The sequence below is a fragment of the Nipponia nippon genome, unplaced genomic scaffold, assembly GCF_047370975.1.
Source record: "Nipponia nippon isolate SJK-2023a ecotype South Korea unplaced genomic scaffold, ASM4737097v1 scaffold_6, whole genome shotgun sequence".
Classification (NCBI taxonomy): domain Eukaryota; kingdom Metazoa; phylum Chordata; class Aves; order Pelecaniformes; family Threskiornithidae; genus Nipponia; species Nipponia nippon.
Genome location: NW_028262380.1, coordinates 58,801,747 through 58,818,875, shown reverse-complemented (window position 1 = coordinate 58,818,875; position 17,129 = coordinate 58,801,747). Strand labels below are relative to the sequence as shown.

The 17,129-nt window shown below is 49.4% G+C and overlaps 1 protein-coding gene across 2 annotated transcripts in view; it reads left to right on the top strand.

Annotated features, from left to right (window-relative positions):
- Positions 1-4,305: 4,305 nt before the first annotated feature.
- The window catches only part of ELOVL6 (ELOVL fatty acid elongase 6), a 77,854-nt gene continuing 65,030 nt past the window's right edge, over positions 4,306-17,129 (top strand). Inside the window, exons 1-2 of one of the 2 annotated variants that reach the window (XM_087737699.1) lie at positions 4,306-4,435; positions 4,593-4,654. In XM_087737699.1, the coding sequence (XP_087593825.1) occupies positions 4,641-4,654 (14 nt within the window). In that variant the 5' untranslated portion in view covers positions 4,306-4,435; positions 4,593-4,640. The other variant, XM_087737698.1, reaches the window with a different exon arrangement.

Genomic DNA, 17,129 nt, shown 5'->3' with positions numbered 1-17,129 from the left:
CGGGTGATTTTTAAGTGCGTGATCAAGCTGAAGCCCCTAGGTGCTGTAGCAAAACAGAATGGGAGTACACTGAGACATGGCTTATTTTATAGACCTGAAAGATGACACAATAATTCTGCTTTAAATCTCATCGTAACATTTTAATTCTGATGACTGCTTACTATTGATTTATTATGAGCTGACACAATTCCTGAGTACAATGATTTGTTCATAGGGTTTGCTTAGGCTTACGGCGGGATCCGTCCAAGCAGCTTCCCAGCTGTCTGCCATTGAGCCCAGGCGTAATGCAGCGGCACAGACTAACCCGACTTGCAGGCCTGACTTGCCAGGTAGACTTGAGCTGCCCATAAACATCCTTTGGCCATTTTTTCTTTATTCCCTGGCACTTGATGAAACTTTTCTTTTTGTTAGGACCAGTCAGGACTGGCTAGTAGTCCTAAGGAGCTCCCTTATTCATTCTTTATACCAACTCTGTTATCTTATCGAAGGGCACCACCTAATTGTTTCTACGTTATGGGGTATATAGGAGAACCCAGTTTTCCGTGGCTTCCATTATTTGTATGTCTCTTTGCTTTCAAGTATGGCAAAATCGCAGACAGAGAGATTAAATCTAATGCATTAATTGATACAGCTGGAAAAAAAGCTTTCAAGCACACAGGCCTCCTTCACATTGTTGTTTGTTTTAGTAATTGATGTTATGTTTAAATCACAATGTCAACTCTCATCGCCACTTACTATACCTTATGTTGACTCGTCAGCAATATAGCATCTCATTTCCCAGCAGCTGCTAAGAGTTTAGCTGAGACTTAGCTATACATCAGTGCGACAAACTCCTTACAGCAATAGAAGCCTAATGGTTTTTGCAATAAATTAACACTGTGACAGGGAGGAAAAAGTATTTGCTTAGTAACAGGAATGATAATGGTAAGGTGCCCAACCTGATTAGACAGTTCTTTGTAAATCCTGAATGAACCTGCTTGCATTATTCAACCAAAGGGTCTTGGGTAAAATGGAGATGGCATTAATGTCTATCAGGTATAAAATGCAGCATTTAGTTGCTACGCCTTCTATACAGCCTTAGGAGACGTTAAATAAGGGGAATAAAAAGTAATGCTCAATCACTCTCCGCTTACTGAAGAAGATGGGCAAAAAAACCTCTAAAGGTATGCACATGAATGTGCGCAGAGGGACTAAGGTTGTATTCCCTGTCTCTTGAAACCATATCATTCTGCCCACATCCTTTTTCCTGAAAGGTATTTACAACTTTCACTTCAAGTTCCTGCTTTTATGTGAGAATTGATTAAATTATTTCAAAAATGGTTACATAAAAGTTATTTCCCCTTAAAAAAGACTACATATTTTTGTTTACTGTTCTTGACTGCAATTGATATAAGCAACTAGAAGCAGGGCTTACAAACTCCTCAAGGCCAAGAAGATCTTATACGTTCTTCCATTGTCCACGCAGATTTTGTAAGTGACCCCCAGCTTCGGTATTAACTTGCAGATAGTCTCGTGCTAGGGGGAATTTTCAGGTAGCCCCCATGGGAGCAGGACAGGAAGGGAAGAAGGATTCATTGCAGATTGTTTAACCTATGTAGAAGTCCTGTGAGCTATGGAAAACCTGGAGAAGGCCCTGGTGAGCTTTTGAGACTCACGAATCTCAGTAGGGTTTAGCGTTTTGAGGCTGTTACTGTATTTCCTGAAACTGTTACAGCTGATTTTCAGGCGTTGCTGGGACTTAACTTCTACGTCATGCCTTGCACGGTCAGCACTCCTGAACGAGCACTGAACGGCACACGGATGCTTTGCGAGTCTCGATGGCAGCTGAGCTCCCAGGGTAGATCTTTCCGGACAGAAACCCTGGGGGCAATAGTCAACCTCATCTGAAGCCCTGTGGCCGTAGAGGAGCCCTTGCCATAGCATTTTATAACCTTCAGCTTCATCCTGCGCACCTCGCCAGCTCTGGCACCAACTTTAGGAAGCCACCAGAGTAACGGAGCAGGTCTCAGACCTTCTGGCTCATCTGCCAGTTCAGGGTTTCTAAAGTCCATCCATGCACTCTGGAAACTTCACATTCAAGGCATTTCTGTTCTGAACAACCGTTTTCTGGGAGAAAGAAACCCACAGACCATAAACTTCAACCCACCAGATACTCATGAAATAATCAGATGGGACAAACCATTAAGTCACTCAAATTTCTACTCCAAAATAGTTTGGAGTTGCAGAAAACAGGATATTGATTTTTTTTCCCCCAAAAATTAAAGCTTCTGGTAACTGTCTCTCTGTAACAACTCCATTTTTAAGACAGAAAGAATATTTTGTCACTGGTGGGAGTAAATGTACAAGATACACAAATATTCCCTCAAAATTGTTAGAGGGCCCAGATTTCCGTGTTTATTTCCTAGTCATTTTCGACCAAAGAGAATTGACATACACCAGCATTTGTTGTGTCCCAAATGAATTTCTCCACATCTCTGTATTAAAGATATTGTTCAGATGGATGAGCAATACCACCTGAAGCAAGTGGAGCAATGGAGCAAGCACGGACGCACGCTGTGGTGAGGGCACCACCAGGAGATATTTCAGCTGGAGGTGGCGCATCCCTGTGTAAGCCTACAGGAAGCGTCTGGCAGAGCAGCAGGGGATGCAGGCCGCTATCTGCCGTGGGGCAGCATTTATCCTCCAGCATGATGGCAAGGAGCAGTCCCATGGCTCAGAGCCTAAGCATTGCAGCTGCGAGGAGCCCTTCATCCCATGCTTCATCCAGCCACACAATGTCATCTGTGGCTGCGCTGGAGATTTCTCCATCCATCTTCCCCCATCTGCCTTCGGGTCACCCGTCCACTGAAGCTGCCTGCCCGTGGAGATCTGGAAGAATAACACGCACCTTTAGGGGCAGACTCTTTTGGAGCAGCAGCGCAAATGAAGCCCGCTTTGCCCAAACACCACTCCACCAGCCAGTTCAGTGGCCATTGAAAGCTGATGCAAAGTAATTCTGAACACCCCTGCAGCTCTCTGAGCTTCTCCATCTGGAAGGCAAGGCTGGGACTGTTTCTCTTCCCCCTTGTCTTGTCTATACAGACAGTAATCTTTTTGAGAAAAGGACTACGGGACCTTCATCTGTTGAGGGCGTCTGGGTACAATAGTAATAAATAATAATTTAGCACCGTCTTGCAGTTTCAGTGTGAGCAGGTGATGTTTGGTGTTTTGCTTAAAACCCCCAGTCAGATGACAATGCAAGAAACAGCCCTCATTAGGAAAAAAGAAAAGTTCTAATTGTCAAGAAAAAAGAAGAGAGAAGCTGAAAAACATGACTCTGAAGAGCACAATAGTCAAAACGCAAGCAGGAACATCAGACTGGTTAGCTGTCGATGTCCTACAACTTCAGGGCTCTCTTTTGGTGGTTTTTTTTTGCAATGCTTGGGTTTAATGACATTAAGCACTTCCATGTCAATGAGAACTGAAGTCCACGGGAGTCAAGAGCGCGCTGACCTGTGCCGGATCTGCTCGCTTACAGCTGGCTTTCTTGACGTGAAAGCTGTTCTCCTCCTGCCTTCAGACCGCTGGCTCAGTGGGGGCTGGGACCGCTATTTTAGCCCAGCTGGTGCTGTAAAGCACGTCCAGGGTGCTGCCGGAGTCGGAGGAGCTCAGCTGGAGACATCAGCATGTGGCAGATGAGACGGGAAGGCAAAATCAAGGGACGACAAACACGGTGCGCCCTAGCTGCGGGAGCTGCTAGGCCGGTGATGGTTCCACTCAGGGTCTCTGCCCCGTGCTGCACCAGCCCCGTCTGTACCACAGCACCCACACGTGTATCTGTGCACCGCGGGGCCCGGGACGGCCTGGCTGCGGGACGGTGCCCCCGCACGGTGCCGCCGGCTGCAGCCCCGCGCCCCGCAGCAGGCCGGCGCTGGCCGGGCGGTGGGGGCAGCGGGCCCGCCCCGCGGGGTGGCGGCAGCCACAGCAGGTGCATGTTGAATGTAAATGCAAAAAGGACGGGGGGGTAGGGTATTTTGGGGGAGTCCATGCGTTTGCTTTTCTGGCTGAACCTCAGCTTGTGCTTCTTTATTTCCCGGGTGGCGCGGGAGGGCGCGCCGGGCGCTGCGGGCGCGATTCAAGACAGGGGTGGGGGCTTCCTATTTTCGTAGTTATTTTTGACGGCCCGAGGGGGAAAGGGGGGGGGGGGGGGTCCTCCGTGCCGGGCCGGAGCTCAGCCCCGGTGCGGAGCGGCGCCGTCCGCCGGGGGGCGGCGGGGGGTGTGCGAGGGGCGGCGGCGGGGGGCGGGTGTCCGGGCGGCGGCGGCGGCGGCGGCGGCGGCGGGCGGGCACTAAGACCGCGCCGCCCTCGGGCGCTGCGCGGCGGCCGCAGAAGAGGAGGAGACCGGCGGGCCCGGGAGGAGAGGCGCGGAGGGGAGCGGAGCTATGCTAAACCCGGGGTACCGCTGAGGCGGGGCGGGCCAGGCCAGAGGCGGGGGCTCTTCGGCGGCGGGCGCGCAGGGGCCCGGCTCCCGAGGCGGCGGCAGGCAGCATTTCGGCGCGGGGAGCGGCTCCGCAGCCACCGGGCCAATGAACATGTCAGTGTTGACTTTGCAGGAATACGAATTCGAGAAGCAGTTCAACGAGCATGCGGCCATCCAGTGGATGCAGGAGAACTGGTGAGTGCCGCCCCCGGGCCCCGCCGCCCACCCGCCCGCAGCGGCGGGGAGGCGCTGAGCCCATCCGGGTGCGCGCCCGCCCGGCGCGGTGCGGTGCGGCGCGGCTCGGCTCGGCGCGGCGCGGCTCGGCGCCGCCGTGCGCGGTCACACGGGCGCTGCCGCCGGCGCTACCTGCGCGCCCGGGCGGGGGCCGCCCCGCCGCCTCCCCGCCGGGTTACGCAAGGCCGGGGCATCCCGCCGGCGGCGCGGCGCGGTGCGGGCCCCGAGCGCCGCCGCCGCCGCCCCCTCCCGCCGTGCCCCGGCCCTCCGGCTGGCCCGGCGGCGCCCAGCCGCACACGTGCCCCCGCTCTGCCCTCGGCCTCCCCTGCCTCCCGGCCCGGCCCTCCCGCCGCCCGCGCCCGGCGAAACAAGTTGCGCCTCTGCTTGCGCTCCCCGCGGAGCCCCTTGTCCTCCCCCTCCCCTCCCCCGGCTCCTAATCAAACTTCATTTGCAGCCACGCGGCTATTAACTTTCCTGGCGTGTGCGTGCGGCCCGGGAGCCGGGGCGAGCCGAGGCGCGGCGGGAGCCGCCGTGCCGGGGGGCTGCGCAGAGACCCGGCGGGGCATCCCGGGCCGCGGCGAGACGGAGGCTCACGGCCGCGCAGGCGGACGCGGGCCCGCACACGGCCCTGCCCGCCGAAGGGGAGCGCCCGCCGGGAGCCCTCTCGCTGCCCCGCCCCGGGAGGGGCATCCCCGGTCCCGGGCCTCGGCCGGCAGCGTGGAGGCAGGGATGGAGGGAGCGCCGCAGCTGCCCCTGCCCGTTCCCGCGGGTCCCCGGGGCCGCCCTCAGGGCCAGGATCCCCCTCTCCATCACACCCACCCACACCTTCCTCCCGCTCCTCGCCCTGGCTTCGTCTGCCTGCGCTGGCCTTCTGTTCACGCCTTGCCTGCGCTCACCCGGGTGCTGCACCATCCCTGGCCACCCTCGCCTGGTGCCCAGTCTTGCCCTTTCTGCTGCTCCCGTGGTCTCTCTCCCCAGCTTGCCCCCAGCTTTCCCATTGCCTGCATGCCCTCCCTCGGCAGTGCCGCCTGCCCGCTCCGGCTCCCTCATCCCCGTATCTCCCGAGTGAGAACCTTCCCCATGCCACCCTTGTGTGATGATGGCAGGATAGGACTGTCTCTGGGTCCAAGGTTTGGGGCCTACATTTGCAGGGCAGAATGGTCCCAGATCCCAGGTGGATCTGAGGCAGGGACTTGGTAGAATCCTCCAGTGACTCGTCTGAGGACTTTTAAGGGCAGTATAATTGAAATGGCCATTTAAGTGTGTGTATGTCTCCCTCCATTCTCCTGCAGCTGAGCTCGTTAGCTCTTGCGGGGTGCCTGGTGTCACTCATGTTTCAGGAGAAGGGAGACCACATAGATATTCCTGGGCTGGGAGTGTTGGATGCTTCCCATTTTGTCCATGTTCCAGAAGAAAATTGGCATCAGAATAGGACAAACTGGTAAAAGAGGATGGAGGGGGTGATACCTGAGTGTGTATAATAGCCAAATAACCCAGGAGAGATGCAGTTTAGATTAAAGAACATGACTGGGAACCAGGACTGCTGTGTCTTCTTGGCTCTCCCGTGCTTCATGATGTGACCTTGGGAACATTACATAACCTCTCCTAGGCCTCAGTTTCCCCAGCAGGGGAAAACCGGGGGGCTGGGGGGTAATAATGCCAGAATGCCCTCATGAGGCACTTTGATGACTTGCTGAGTGCCTCGAAGATGTCAGGTACTATATAAATGCTAAGCAGCGTTATTAAAATCTCCCGGGCAGTCTCAGTGTGCTGCAGAGATCGCCAGCTGGGACTCCCGTAACGCCAGGCTCCCACTTCCCAGGTTCAAAGGAGGAGACCATCAGTTTTATGCTGCTGCTGTACAGCTAAAGAGACACGATGATCCCTGCGCACACGCTTTTCAGTCTAGTTTCGCTGCCTTTAAGGGAGCTGATGAATTACTACCTTTGATTCACATGAAAGTAAAGGAGGAGAGCAATCTGCTTGTGGCCCGGGAACGTTTCTGGAAACGAAACGGAGCTGTGCCCACTGAGGTCTCTGTCATGGCAGGCTTTTCCTGAGAATGCTGCTGAAGATTCTTCAGTTTCAGGTTGAATTGTGTGTTTTTATCTTCAGCAAATTCACTCGCTTAATGAAGCAGGTCCTGTTCCAGCACTTGAATTTTGCGGGGGACATTAACTGGTAAAATACAGCAGCTAAGAAGCCATGCAAGAAGGCTTCTCTACTTCATATGAGGATGATGCGATAGGTTTGCTTACGGAGACATCAGTGGCAGTACGTGGCTTCTTGACTTTGTAGTTGTAGCCTTAATGTACACATTGTTAACGTAAGAGCGTCCTAAGATGAGGTTGTTAAGTAGTAGTTTTTAGGGATAAACATGGTTGTTCGTTCTTTAGGCAGGAAGATGGACCAAGTGGACTTGCTTCAGGAAAGACTGTGGCAGGATTTTATACTGTAATCGCCATTTAAATTAGGATGCAATATTATTACAACGCCTAACATGGAGGTAAACAAATTCTATAGGTGTGGCATTTGTTATTTTACTTCTGTCGCAGAAATATTTCTTGATACCTTACAAGGCCAAAAAAAAAAAAAGGCTGTAGGGTGTTGGGGGGGATGAAGTGGCTCTAAGGAGTTGACCCTGCCTTTTGGATTTTGAGAAGCCTCTTTAGTGTCTGGCTAGGTCATATATGAAGATGTAGCCCAGTTTGAGGCAGGACATGAATCCCTTTACATACCCTCTGGGTTCTGAGCTGGTTAAAGCACTGACAAGCCTTTTTAATTATAACTGGGTAAGCCTAAAGCTGGAAAAGCTTGAACGCAAAGCCTAGGGGTAGTGGCATACCCCTAGGTACTGGTACGGTTGGTCTGGATGGATTGTGGTGCAAGGAATGAAGTGGCTGGTTCTGTTCAGCCAAGGCTCTCCCCTCCTTTGCCTCTGTCCTCCGAGCTTGCTCCAGGCTCCATCGCTCCCTGGGCCAAGTGCATGTTCTCTGCACTCACCGATGGCTGACACCCAGGCTTTTCCCAGGCACACCCCCATCCTAGGGTTTTTTTCCTCACTGTCATCTGCCCCTGGAAATCATCCCTCTGAGGCTGGCATGAATGGAGCCCATCTGATGGCGAATTGGTCTAACGGCAGTGAACGAGGTCCTCCTTGCTTCGTTCCAGATGTTCCTGCCTCGCTTTAGGGAGGCCCCCATCCTACAATGTGCATTGCTCTGGGACCTCTTTAGAGCCTAGGCCTAGATTAGCAGTGCTGTAAAGAGGCTACTGTTTTGACACAGAGGAAAAATGAATAGTTATAAGCTGATACTTAGAAGCTGATGGGTTTCGTGCCTCCCTGAATGCTTGGCTTTATGTGTACGCACGCCCTTATGGTATAGCCCCCAGACTGCCTGGCTCTCCTGCGGGGAGGCAGGAACGGCTGAGCGAGGTTGCAGGCTGCAGAGGCAGACCTGCAGCCTGCTGGTCTCTGAGGGTGAGAGCCACCAATTAGTTGTCTTCCCTAAACAAGCAATGGCAGGTTTTGAGGAGGTTAAAGAACTACCAGGTCCATTTACTCTCATGAAACTCCTTATGCTGTATGTTGTGGGAAAGCTGTTGTTGATGTACATTTACGTATAGTGCCATCAGGTAGGTAGCTTTTGATAGAAGATACAGTATTGCTTTGATCTTACCATGCTCGGACCGTGGGAGGTTTGGTTTCAGTAGATCAGGATTAAGTCAAATGTTTATTAAAATAATTGCTTCAAATGATTTCTCAAATCAAACTCTCCCAGCCCCACCTCCCAAACCTCTTCAAAGAGGGAAGAGGGATGAAGTAAATAATCTGCAGAAGATTTTTTTTTCCTTAAACTGCTGCATGAGAATTAACGCAGCTCTAGTCCTTTATTTCTTGCGAATAAATACATTACTGTTTTTGCAGAAAATTCGCAGTTCAGTCAGACGTACAGCAAAAAGGGTTGCAGCGCTGAGATCCCGATTCCCAGCTGCAGCCAGTGAGGTAGCAAAAACCGGCCAGTGCTTAGGAAAGCAAAAGTGACAGAAATGCATGGACGGAGTGGTGACCGCCGGGGTCCTTCCCCATCGTGCTGCAGAGCGCCAGGTTCAGGCATCAGCACGAAGTGACAGTTGTTCCTGTTATAATTGTCTGGCCAATAATAATTATCTTCAGATGTCTGCTGACGAGGGGCTCGCCAATGGGGAAGCAGGAGGCCTGTGCTGACTGCGCCGAGATTATCTGGGCGAGATGATGTCACGCGAGGGCTTGCCTAAAATCACAGAAACTTTTCCTCCGCTGCTCCGCCGGCTGCTGCAGGGCTCCGGCCATCCCTGCCCCTAGCGCCGCTGCCCTCCTGCAGCCTGCTGCCCTCGGGCAGCCTCCCCTCCATCCCTTCTCTTTTACCTTCCCTGACTTTTTCCTCTCCTGTTTTTCTCACTGAAAAGCCAAGGTTTAACCCTTGGCAGCCGTCAGCGTGCTCGCAGGTAATAGCGGGAGCCGAGTCGGGGCGGAGGAGGACGAGCAGGATGAAAGCGGAGCTGGTTATTCCAGAAAGATGCTGTGGGGCTCTGCTGCAGAAAGTGGCTGTTTTGTTAATGAGCTTTCAGTAAAGAGGGAAGCACTGTGTAAGGGCAGCTGGGCATTTTTTGGCTTTAAAAGGCACTGGCAACTCAAACTGGACTCTGCAATTAACTCTGTAAACCTCACATGAGTATAAATGTTTGTGTATTTGAAAAAAACATCCTGGTGCAGGAAGTTATTTTTAACCTTTTGTTACTTGAAACTTTTATGTGGTGAGAGACAGAAAGTGCAGCTGATGCTGAGAGAAATCTATCCTTTGTAATTCTCCTTCTGCTCAAAACTGGAGATGGATGTGGAAGAGCGGAGGGTCAACTAATTTGGATTTGAAAATGCGCTTGCCTTTAAATAATTCACACAAGCACCATTGTCCTAGGCAGGTTTGTTTCCTAAATGCAGAACAAGCTTCCTTCATCCACTTAAGCTGCTCTTACCTCATGCAGAAATCAAGAGTGAGAGGCTGTGCCGTATCTCTCCAGGCATACGTGCGTGGCAGCCAAAAACTGATGTAAATCACTACTTTTTTTTTTTTTTTTTTTCCCCCCTGAGCTCTTGCGAAATGCCAGTGAAGGATGTGGAGGGGATGCTGCAGTCACCCTGTCCTTCTCTCTGTGCCGCGGCAAGGACTCGAAGGGAAGATGTACGAGTTGCTCTTTACCACAGGGAGACTGTTTTACTTGAGGAAAAATCGGTCAGCCCAAGACTTTAGCCTGCCACCACAGTTCATCCCCCAGAGGGGCTTTTTGCTGCTCTCTTGTGCAAACTGGCCATTAAGCTGACAGGGCCACCGGTGCACGGCAGCTTTGGTGCTGCAGAGATCAGAGGATACCTGCTCCTTTGCCGTTCCTCCATCCTGCAGGCCTTTCTGAGCAAAATATTGGAGTATCACAGGGCTTTGGCTCCTTGAAAATACAAGGATGGAGATGATGGGGAATAACAGTTCATGTCCTTTCAGAGTTTAGCTATTTTCTGTCCGTGGGGGTGCTTGGAAAAAAAAAAAAAGATGGTGGCACGAAAATGTCATCCTGAAGATAAGTACATTGGTGTCTTCTGGATTCAGCCTACCACTGAAGCATAGGCATTGGCCTTTAGCTCACCCTATCCTTAGAGTATGAACACATCTCTTATCATGTTGCTTCATTAATTTTTAAGCCTCTGAGAGTGAAGCTCTCTCTTCTGCTTCGTGAAACACCATGTGCTTGTGGGAACAATAAACTTGTAAGAATGGAGCAAGAAGTAATTTAGGAGCTTGCCATCATTTTCAAAAGTGAATATGGACATTCAGGAGCATTTTGGTTTGGGATGAGATGTGGGACACTGAATTGTTTTGGCACTTTTGAAAAAGTAGCTCGTATCCTCAACCAGGCATACGCTGTGAAAGCAGAGGGGTGTTTGTGCACGCACAGGCTGAGCAGCAAGTGGTAGCGTGAACCCCCAGAGAGAGGGTGCTTTTTGTGGGTGGGCAAAGGAGCGACGGGAAGAAGCTGATTTCCCCTGGGAGTGGGGTGCAAAGTGCCCACCTATCTCCTTCCTTCTCTAGGCACCCTGGCCCTGTTGAATCGCAGGGAACTTTTCCCCTGGAAGATGGTATTTTCACCTCTGTGCCTATTTCCGCTAGCTTGTGGATACAGGCACCCATGCAGAGACAGACAGACCGACCTTTATCCTTCACTGGTTAAATCCACGTGGAGTGGGTGGGAGGAGGCACCCTGCGTGCTGGTCCAACTTCCCAGTCTGCCAAGCCGTGGCTTCACAAGGATGTGGTGTTAGGGCTGTTGGGGCGGCACGAGGCGGATATCCTTTCGGTTACGTGGTAACATCTCTACTTGATCAGTCCTGGCAAAAGTGCAACCTGAAATTAACTTCCGTGGGCCCTTCTGCACCCTGGGCAAAGTGCGTCTTTGGCCAAGGTCATTGCCCCACGCTGAGAAGACAGCAGTTTGTACGACGGCACGTGAGTTGCTGTTGGCTGTTTTGCTGTCAGGTTGCACGCGCTTCCGGGCCCTTCCTAGGCACCGCAGCGGCATTCCTTTCCTGATTGCCAATTTTTAATCATACCTTGATGATGAGCCACTGTTATTTAGGTTGGCATGTTTTTTCCTCCTGTTAGTTTTGCTGAGGTGGAAGCTACGTGCGTGTGTCCCTTGCAACCTAGAAATCTTTAAAAAATGTCTTCTTTAAAAGCAGTCAAGAAAATTTACGTGGAGACAGCTTCCATATTCTCCTCCTCCCTCAAATGCGTGCAGTCAGGTTGTCCGTAATCTGATAAGAGAAGCAGTGCAGACAGGCTACAATAATTTGTTAGATCCTGGTCTTTTACTGAACTCTGTGCTGGTAGAAGTTGCCCTTTAATGGGGTTCAGAATGAGCAGGAGATCGGTGCGTGTAACTCATGGTGTGATTAGGGGTCTCGATTACTCAGTTTTCTGCAACGCCTAACATAACTGGCCTTTTCCCTGACCCCCCTGCTGAAACTGCAGTGAGCGTTCCTGTCCAGTACATCTACTGCTCCTTAAAAAGTCAAACATGGTCAGGTTCCCATTGGTTTCAGCAGAGAAAGGTCTGGCCGAGTATTTAACTCTCAAATTTATGCGCTGCGTTTGCCGTCGGTCTCTTCTCCACAGCCGTCTATAGTGGTACTGGGAATAAAAGGATGTTTTGTACTTTTTTTCTTCCTTTATGTCATTGCGTGGTCTCTGCCCCTTGCTCAAGAGTCTATCCAAAGCCCTTTTCAGCTAACTTTGATCTGCTGACTCTTAGAGATAAATATAGAGATAAAAAAGGGGAAAAATTTGTAAGGGAAAGCCTGTAGTATTTCTGTCTTCATGACTGTGTTAGCACTGGCGGGCTGGTACCCCTGGTGCGCTGGGGGTCCAGGGAGGGGGGACAGACTGATGGGGAATGCAGAGACCCTCCTCTGCAAAGGTGGTGTCAGTACAGAGCTGGAGACGGTGGAGGGTACAGAGCTGGGGTTTCTGTTTTCGCTTCAAGGGTAAACTTTTATTGGTGTTTATGGAGCTTTCTGCCGCTTTGGGAATGATTTTGTAGTACAGGGTCCACTGGGGCTGCACAAGGCAAGATGACGTAAAACGCTTTTTGGAAAGCTTAATCAAGAGAGAGTTTAGGTGCTTTTTCTTTTAATGGAAATGGGCAGAGGTTAAAACATATTATTATTTTAAAATTTAAATTAGCATTGGCTAAAATGTAAAATAAACTTTTCACTGATTCAGCTATATCAACGTGAGCTATTTGTGTAACCGTTTTACCCGCGTACTGCTACCCAGTACTTTTTTCCTTGCCAACTGTTTTGTCAGCCCATTCGAGCCTTGTCCTGGGTTGGAGTAGAAGGGTTTTGCGTTTACTCGGTGTCTACGCAGCGCCTAGCACAGTGGTGCCCCAGCCCTGACCAAAGCATCCCAGAACTGCTGCTACTACAAGCCATGCTGCTGCTGTTCGTGTCACAGCCTCACGTCCGCTGGGGCTGGGTTTGCTGGGGGAGGCGGGTGCAGCCGGGTGGGGTGCTCTGCAGGGACACCCAGGTTAGTGTTATGCAAGCCGGCAGCAGAACGGGAAACAGGGGGGCTGTGATTCCAGCCAGGCTAACTCCAGGAGAAAATTGTGTCACTTCTTGTGCAGGGTTTGCCGATGTGGTTATTGATTTCAGATCCGAAGTAGCAAAGGTGGCTGATGCTACCTTTCACTGTGTGCCTTGTACTATGTGCTCCATTACAAAACTTCAATTGCAAGTCTTGTTGACTTTTCTGAGGACATCTTGCCCTTTGGTTGCCACGAGTCTTACTTATGGACCAGCAGCAAGGTGGAAGGACTCCAAAACCAACATGACCTCGGTTTGGCTAGAGAAGGGACCCAGATCCTGCAGGGCAGACATGCCATGAAATGGTGAAATGATGGACAGATCTTGCATCTGCTGAGCAGTCCTTGACCTTCTCTGGGAAAAGCTGGTATTCAGAGTGAGGAAGAAGGGAGGGTGATGCAAGCTAACGGTTTACCTCATGCCAGGGGACTTGTACAAAGGTGATCCTGAGGTGGTAAGACCTGTATGAGTAACTACATTAAAACAGTACAGAAATCATAATGATCTTACAGTATTACTGTGCAGCTTTACACTTGTACTAGCACTGAAGAATACTTTATTCTTGCCAAGGATGTGGGGCAAAGTTTGTCTCCTTGATTGTGGTAACCGAGGAGTAAGAAGAGCTGCTGTAATATCGAAGGCAAGGCAGTTTATTGTTGATATCATGGGATTAAACTGCAAAAGCCCAGACCATTCTTAGTTGCGAATTTATGGAAGGAACTGTCCTTCAAATAGTCCAATAAAACTGAAGACTATTCAGCATCTTCTGATGATAACTTCTAAACAGAATTTTAAAAACTTGTTGGCAACTCATTTCAGTGTATGAAAGCTGCAAACTGAGTGAAAAATGAATTGGACATCATCCATGATTACGAGCTCCTCAAACTGAATGCATTGGTTTTGATTTCTGATGGCCTCAGTTACCCCTGGACATAAAACTTAAGGTCAATCAAGAGCATTATTAAGGACAAATATCTGCCCTGCATGTCTTCAGCCATCAGTAGTATGACTACACCTAGAAAGAGCAATCCCAGGGAGTGCCAATTGACATTTTAAGGGGAAGAAACAATGAGGCAAGTTCATCTCAGTAAAAACACCAGAATGATCTTATTGAGGAGTCTGATCTTCTGTCTAATAAAATTGTCTGGTTTTCTTTTTTTTTTTTTTTTCTCCTTCTTTTATTTTTTATTTAGAACCATTAAGAAGTACTTAAGATGATAGTAAAGTCCCCCAAGTATAAACAAAAGCAGGAGGCCAAAGTTGTTGCGCTGTCCCATTCAGATAGTGGGTTTATTAACAAATATTTACAAAGTCTGGCTTTTTCCTTCTGTATTTCTCCTTTTAGCTTTAATTGGGCATTTTCGCTCTAGGTCTCCTGTTGTGCATCTGCTGAGTGCAAGTCCTCTGTAAACATTAATGGGAATTTTGTGGTTTTCAACATAGGAAATCTCCAGGCAGCTGAAAGTCCTGGGTTTTTTCCTTTTTGTTCTACCCGGAGTGGCTGGCTGTCTCCAACTCCTTTTTCACATCTTCCAGGTCAGAACCAAGAGAGGGACTGGTTATTAGCAGGAAATTCTGTGGACACCTTACATTTCAATTCCTTACTTCTTGTTTCTTCATCCTCCTTGGCTTGACAGCCAAGCAGAAAACTCCAAGCTATTTTGATGATGTCTAGATCCTCCTGTCTTCATTAGCTACATTCACTTGCAGGAAGACTTTTGCTCTGTTGACATGGTAGCTCTGGGGCTGATGGCTGCTCTGGACCATCTTAGACCTCAAGGTCTCATCATCAGGGGGGCTTGGTGAGTCCCCTCTCCCGGGTGTGGATGGGGACCCGGCCCTTGTGTGGGGGCATCTCCATGCTCATGGGCAGCTGACCCAAAGCCAGCAAAACCCGGTGGTGATTTCACTGCGCTTCCTAGGTAGAAGCTGAAGCTGTGAGGATGTGCTAAGTGGAACTGCTCATGAGAGTGCTCAGCATTGACTGCAGACCCCTGATGAAACAGGCTGTTCAACAGGTAAAAGTATTTCGAGATGCATAATGTTTTCTTTACGGTAGTTTGTGAGGGCATTGCCCTGTTAGTTTTTTTCAGAAGATATTGTTATTGGCCACTGTCTGAAACAAGATACTGACCTAGTTCAACCTTTGATCTGACCTAATCGCTCCTGTGTGCTTAAATACCCTTTTTTGATCATATGCCTGATAAAGAAAATACTATTTTTGGTACCAGTCATGCCAGAACTGTCTGGAAGCGACCTTCCCTCTTGCAATGGCTCTGTGTACACAGACCATCAGTTTATTTTGTTAAATCATTATTTGTTGTTTCAGAACTCTGTAAATACTGGGGAGTTAAATCCATTATTTTAAAATCTTACTTGGATTGGCAGTTCATGCTGAAAATGCCCAGCAATCCAACATACAGCAGCATTTCTGGGAGTCTGATGCTAGGTGAGATTCCCCCCCTGCAAGGTGCTGCCCATGAATGCTATGAAAAACTTTGTCTTGTCCCTAACAGCTTGTGGGTTTAGTTTAAGACTAGTAATACCTCAGGCAGACAAAACTCATTCTTATTTTTGAAAAGGTTTAGATAAACTATTGCTTGGACTATGAGAGCCAGATCTGTGCAGCCACGTTGCCACCGTCTCTGTGATCCAGTGTGGAGTTTTGCATCTGTCCCAGTGGAAGGAGGGCAGCTCCAGACAGCCAAACACCATGGGTAAAAATAATGTTATAGCACTGAAAGGAATCCTTAGTTAATGTGTCCTTGTTCACTGACTTCTAATATCATGTCTGAAATGTATTTTTTTCATTCTTAACAATTTCCTACAAGCTTTCCAGCATTTTCCAAGAGCTCCCCTCCTACTCAGTGCTTACATCATGGACAAATTTCAAAATTTAGTTTGAAAGATAGGATCAACGCCAGGTGTTCCTATTGCAACACTTAGAGCCAGACTCTCACAAGGCTGTTGTACCCAGGATGCTCATGCTTGTTAGGAAATGAAAGAAAATGTTTTACTGAAAGAAACATTTTGAAAACCTGGCCCTAGGTGTTCATGAGAGGTGGTCCTTGTGTAATGGTACCCCTGTACAAGGATGGTAGTTACAGTGCATGCCTTTCCCAGATTTCTCCACATATATCTTTTGATCCTGCTCGGGAGGTTTGCATGTCTGGGATCCTAGTATTTGGTGATTACGGCAGGTTTATATTACTGTTCACTCATTCAGTCCTTTGAGCACCCTGCAGGCACTGGTGATGGGATTTGTCTGACCACACATAGATGCCTGCTACGTAAGGTGTCTGAGTCATCGCATCCTGAAACAGGGAGCTGAGAGAGATAAGTTGCATCCCTCCCTTCTCTGCACTGAACGGAGGGAGACTCCAGGGAGCAAATTGGACCATAGTTATTTCCAACCATCCTTCTTCCTTTCTGCCCCACCATGCATTTTCTTCTTTTTCCAGATACCTGTTTTATTTTTGCTTTTCATCACCCTTTCCCCCTCCCTCTTTCATTTTCTGTATATCTTTTTCCCATTTAGGAACAGTCCAGCCGGCAGCACGGGTGGCTGGGGAAGCCCTGTATGCTTAGGTAAAACAGCCTGCGCAGTGGGGAACAGCTGGCGTACGTTTTGGTGCTGGGCTGATGGAGCTGGGCAGCGCGGGCCTGGCCCTGAGCTGTCTCCGGATGAGCAGAAAAAGTACTGCACTGGGGTAGTCCTGCTGCCACCTTCTGATGAAGTCGCTTGGCCCTTGATTTCTGGAATAGGGCAATAACAGAAGAGTCCTTGCTTGTAGCTTTCCTCAGCCCTCATCTTACCCTGGTATAAAAGGGGCCTCTCTTTTAAAAGCTACTTTCCAGTCATTAGCTGGAAAAATCCTAAATAAAGTCTAAGTAAAACTTCTGTTGGCTTCAATGTAAGAGGTTTAGTTCCTAAACTTGTATGTGTTGGCTAAATGTAATGTAGCATCTGGTACGTAAAATGATGATGACAATTCACATATTTTGAAATGATCATTACTGTAAATGGAATAATTAGAAAAGATGCTAGAAGAATATGAAGAGAAAAGAGATTGTGTCTACATTTAGGGAAAAATACACACCAGGCTGATAATACGGGCAATCCAGAGATGAGGGAGAAATAGTAATTATAAGAGATACCACAGCATTTTACTGTATGGTGAACGAGCAGAACTCCCCTGTGCTTTCTGTAGTAGCATGCCCTTGATCGAGATGAAAAATGGATAACAAAAAAGGATCTGT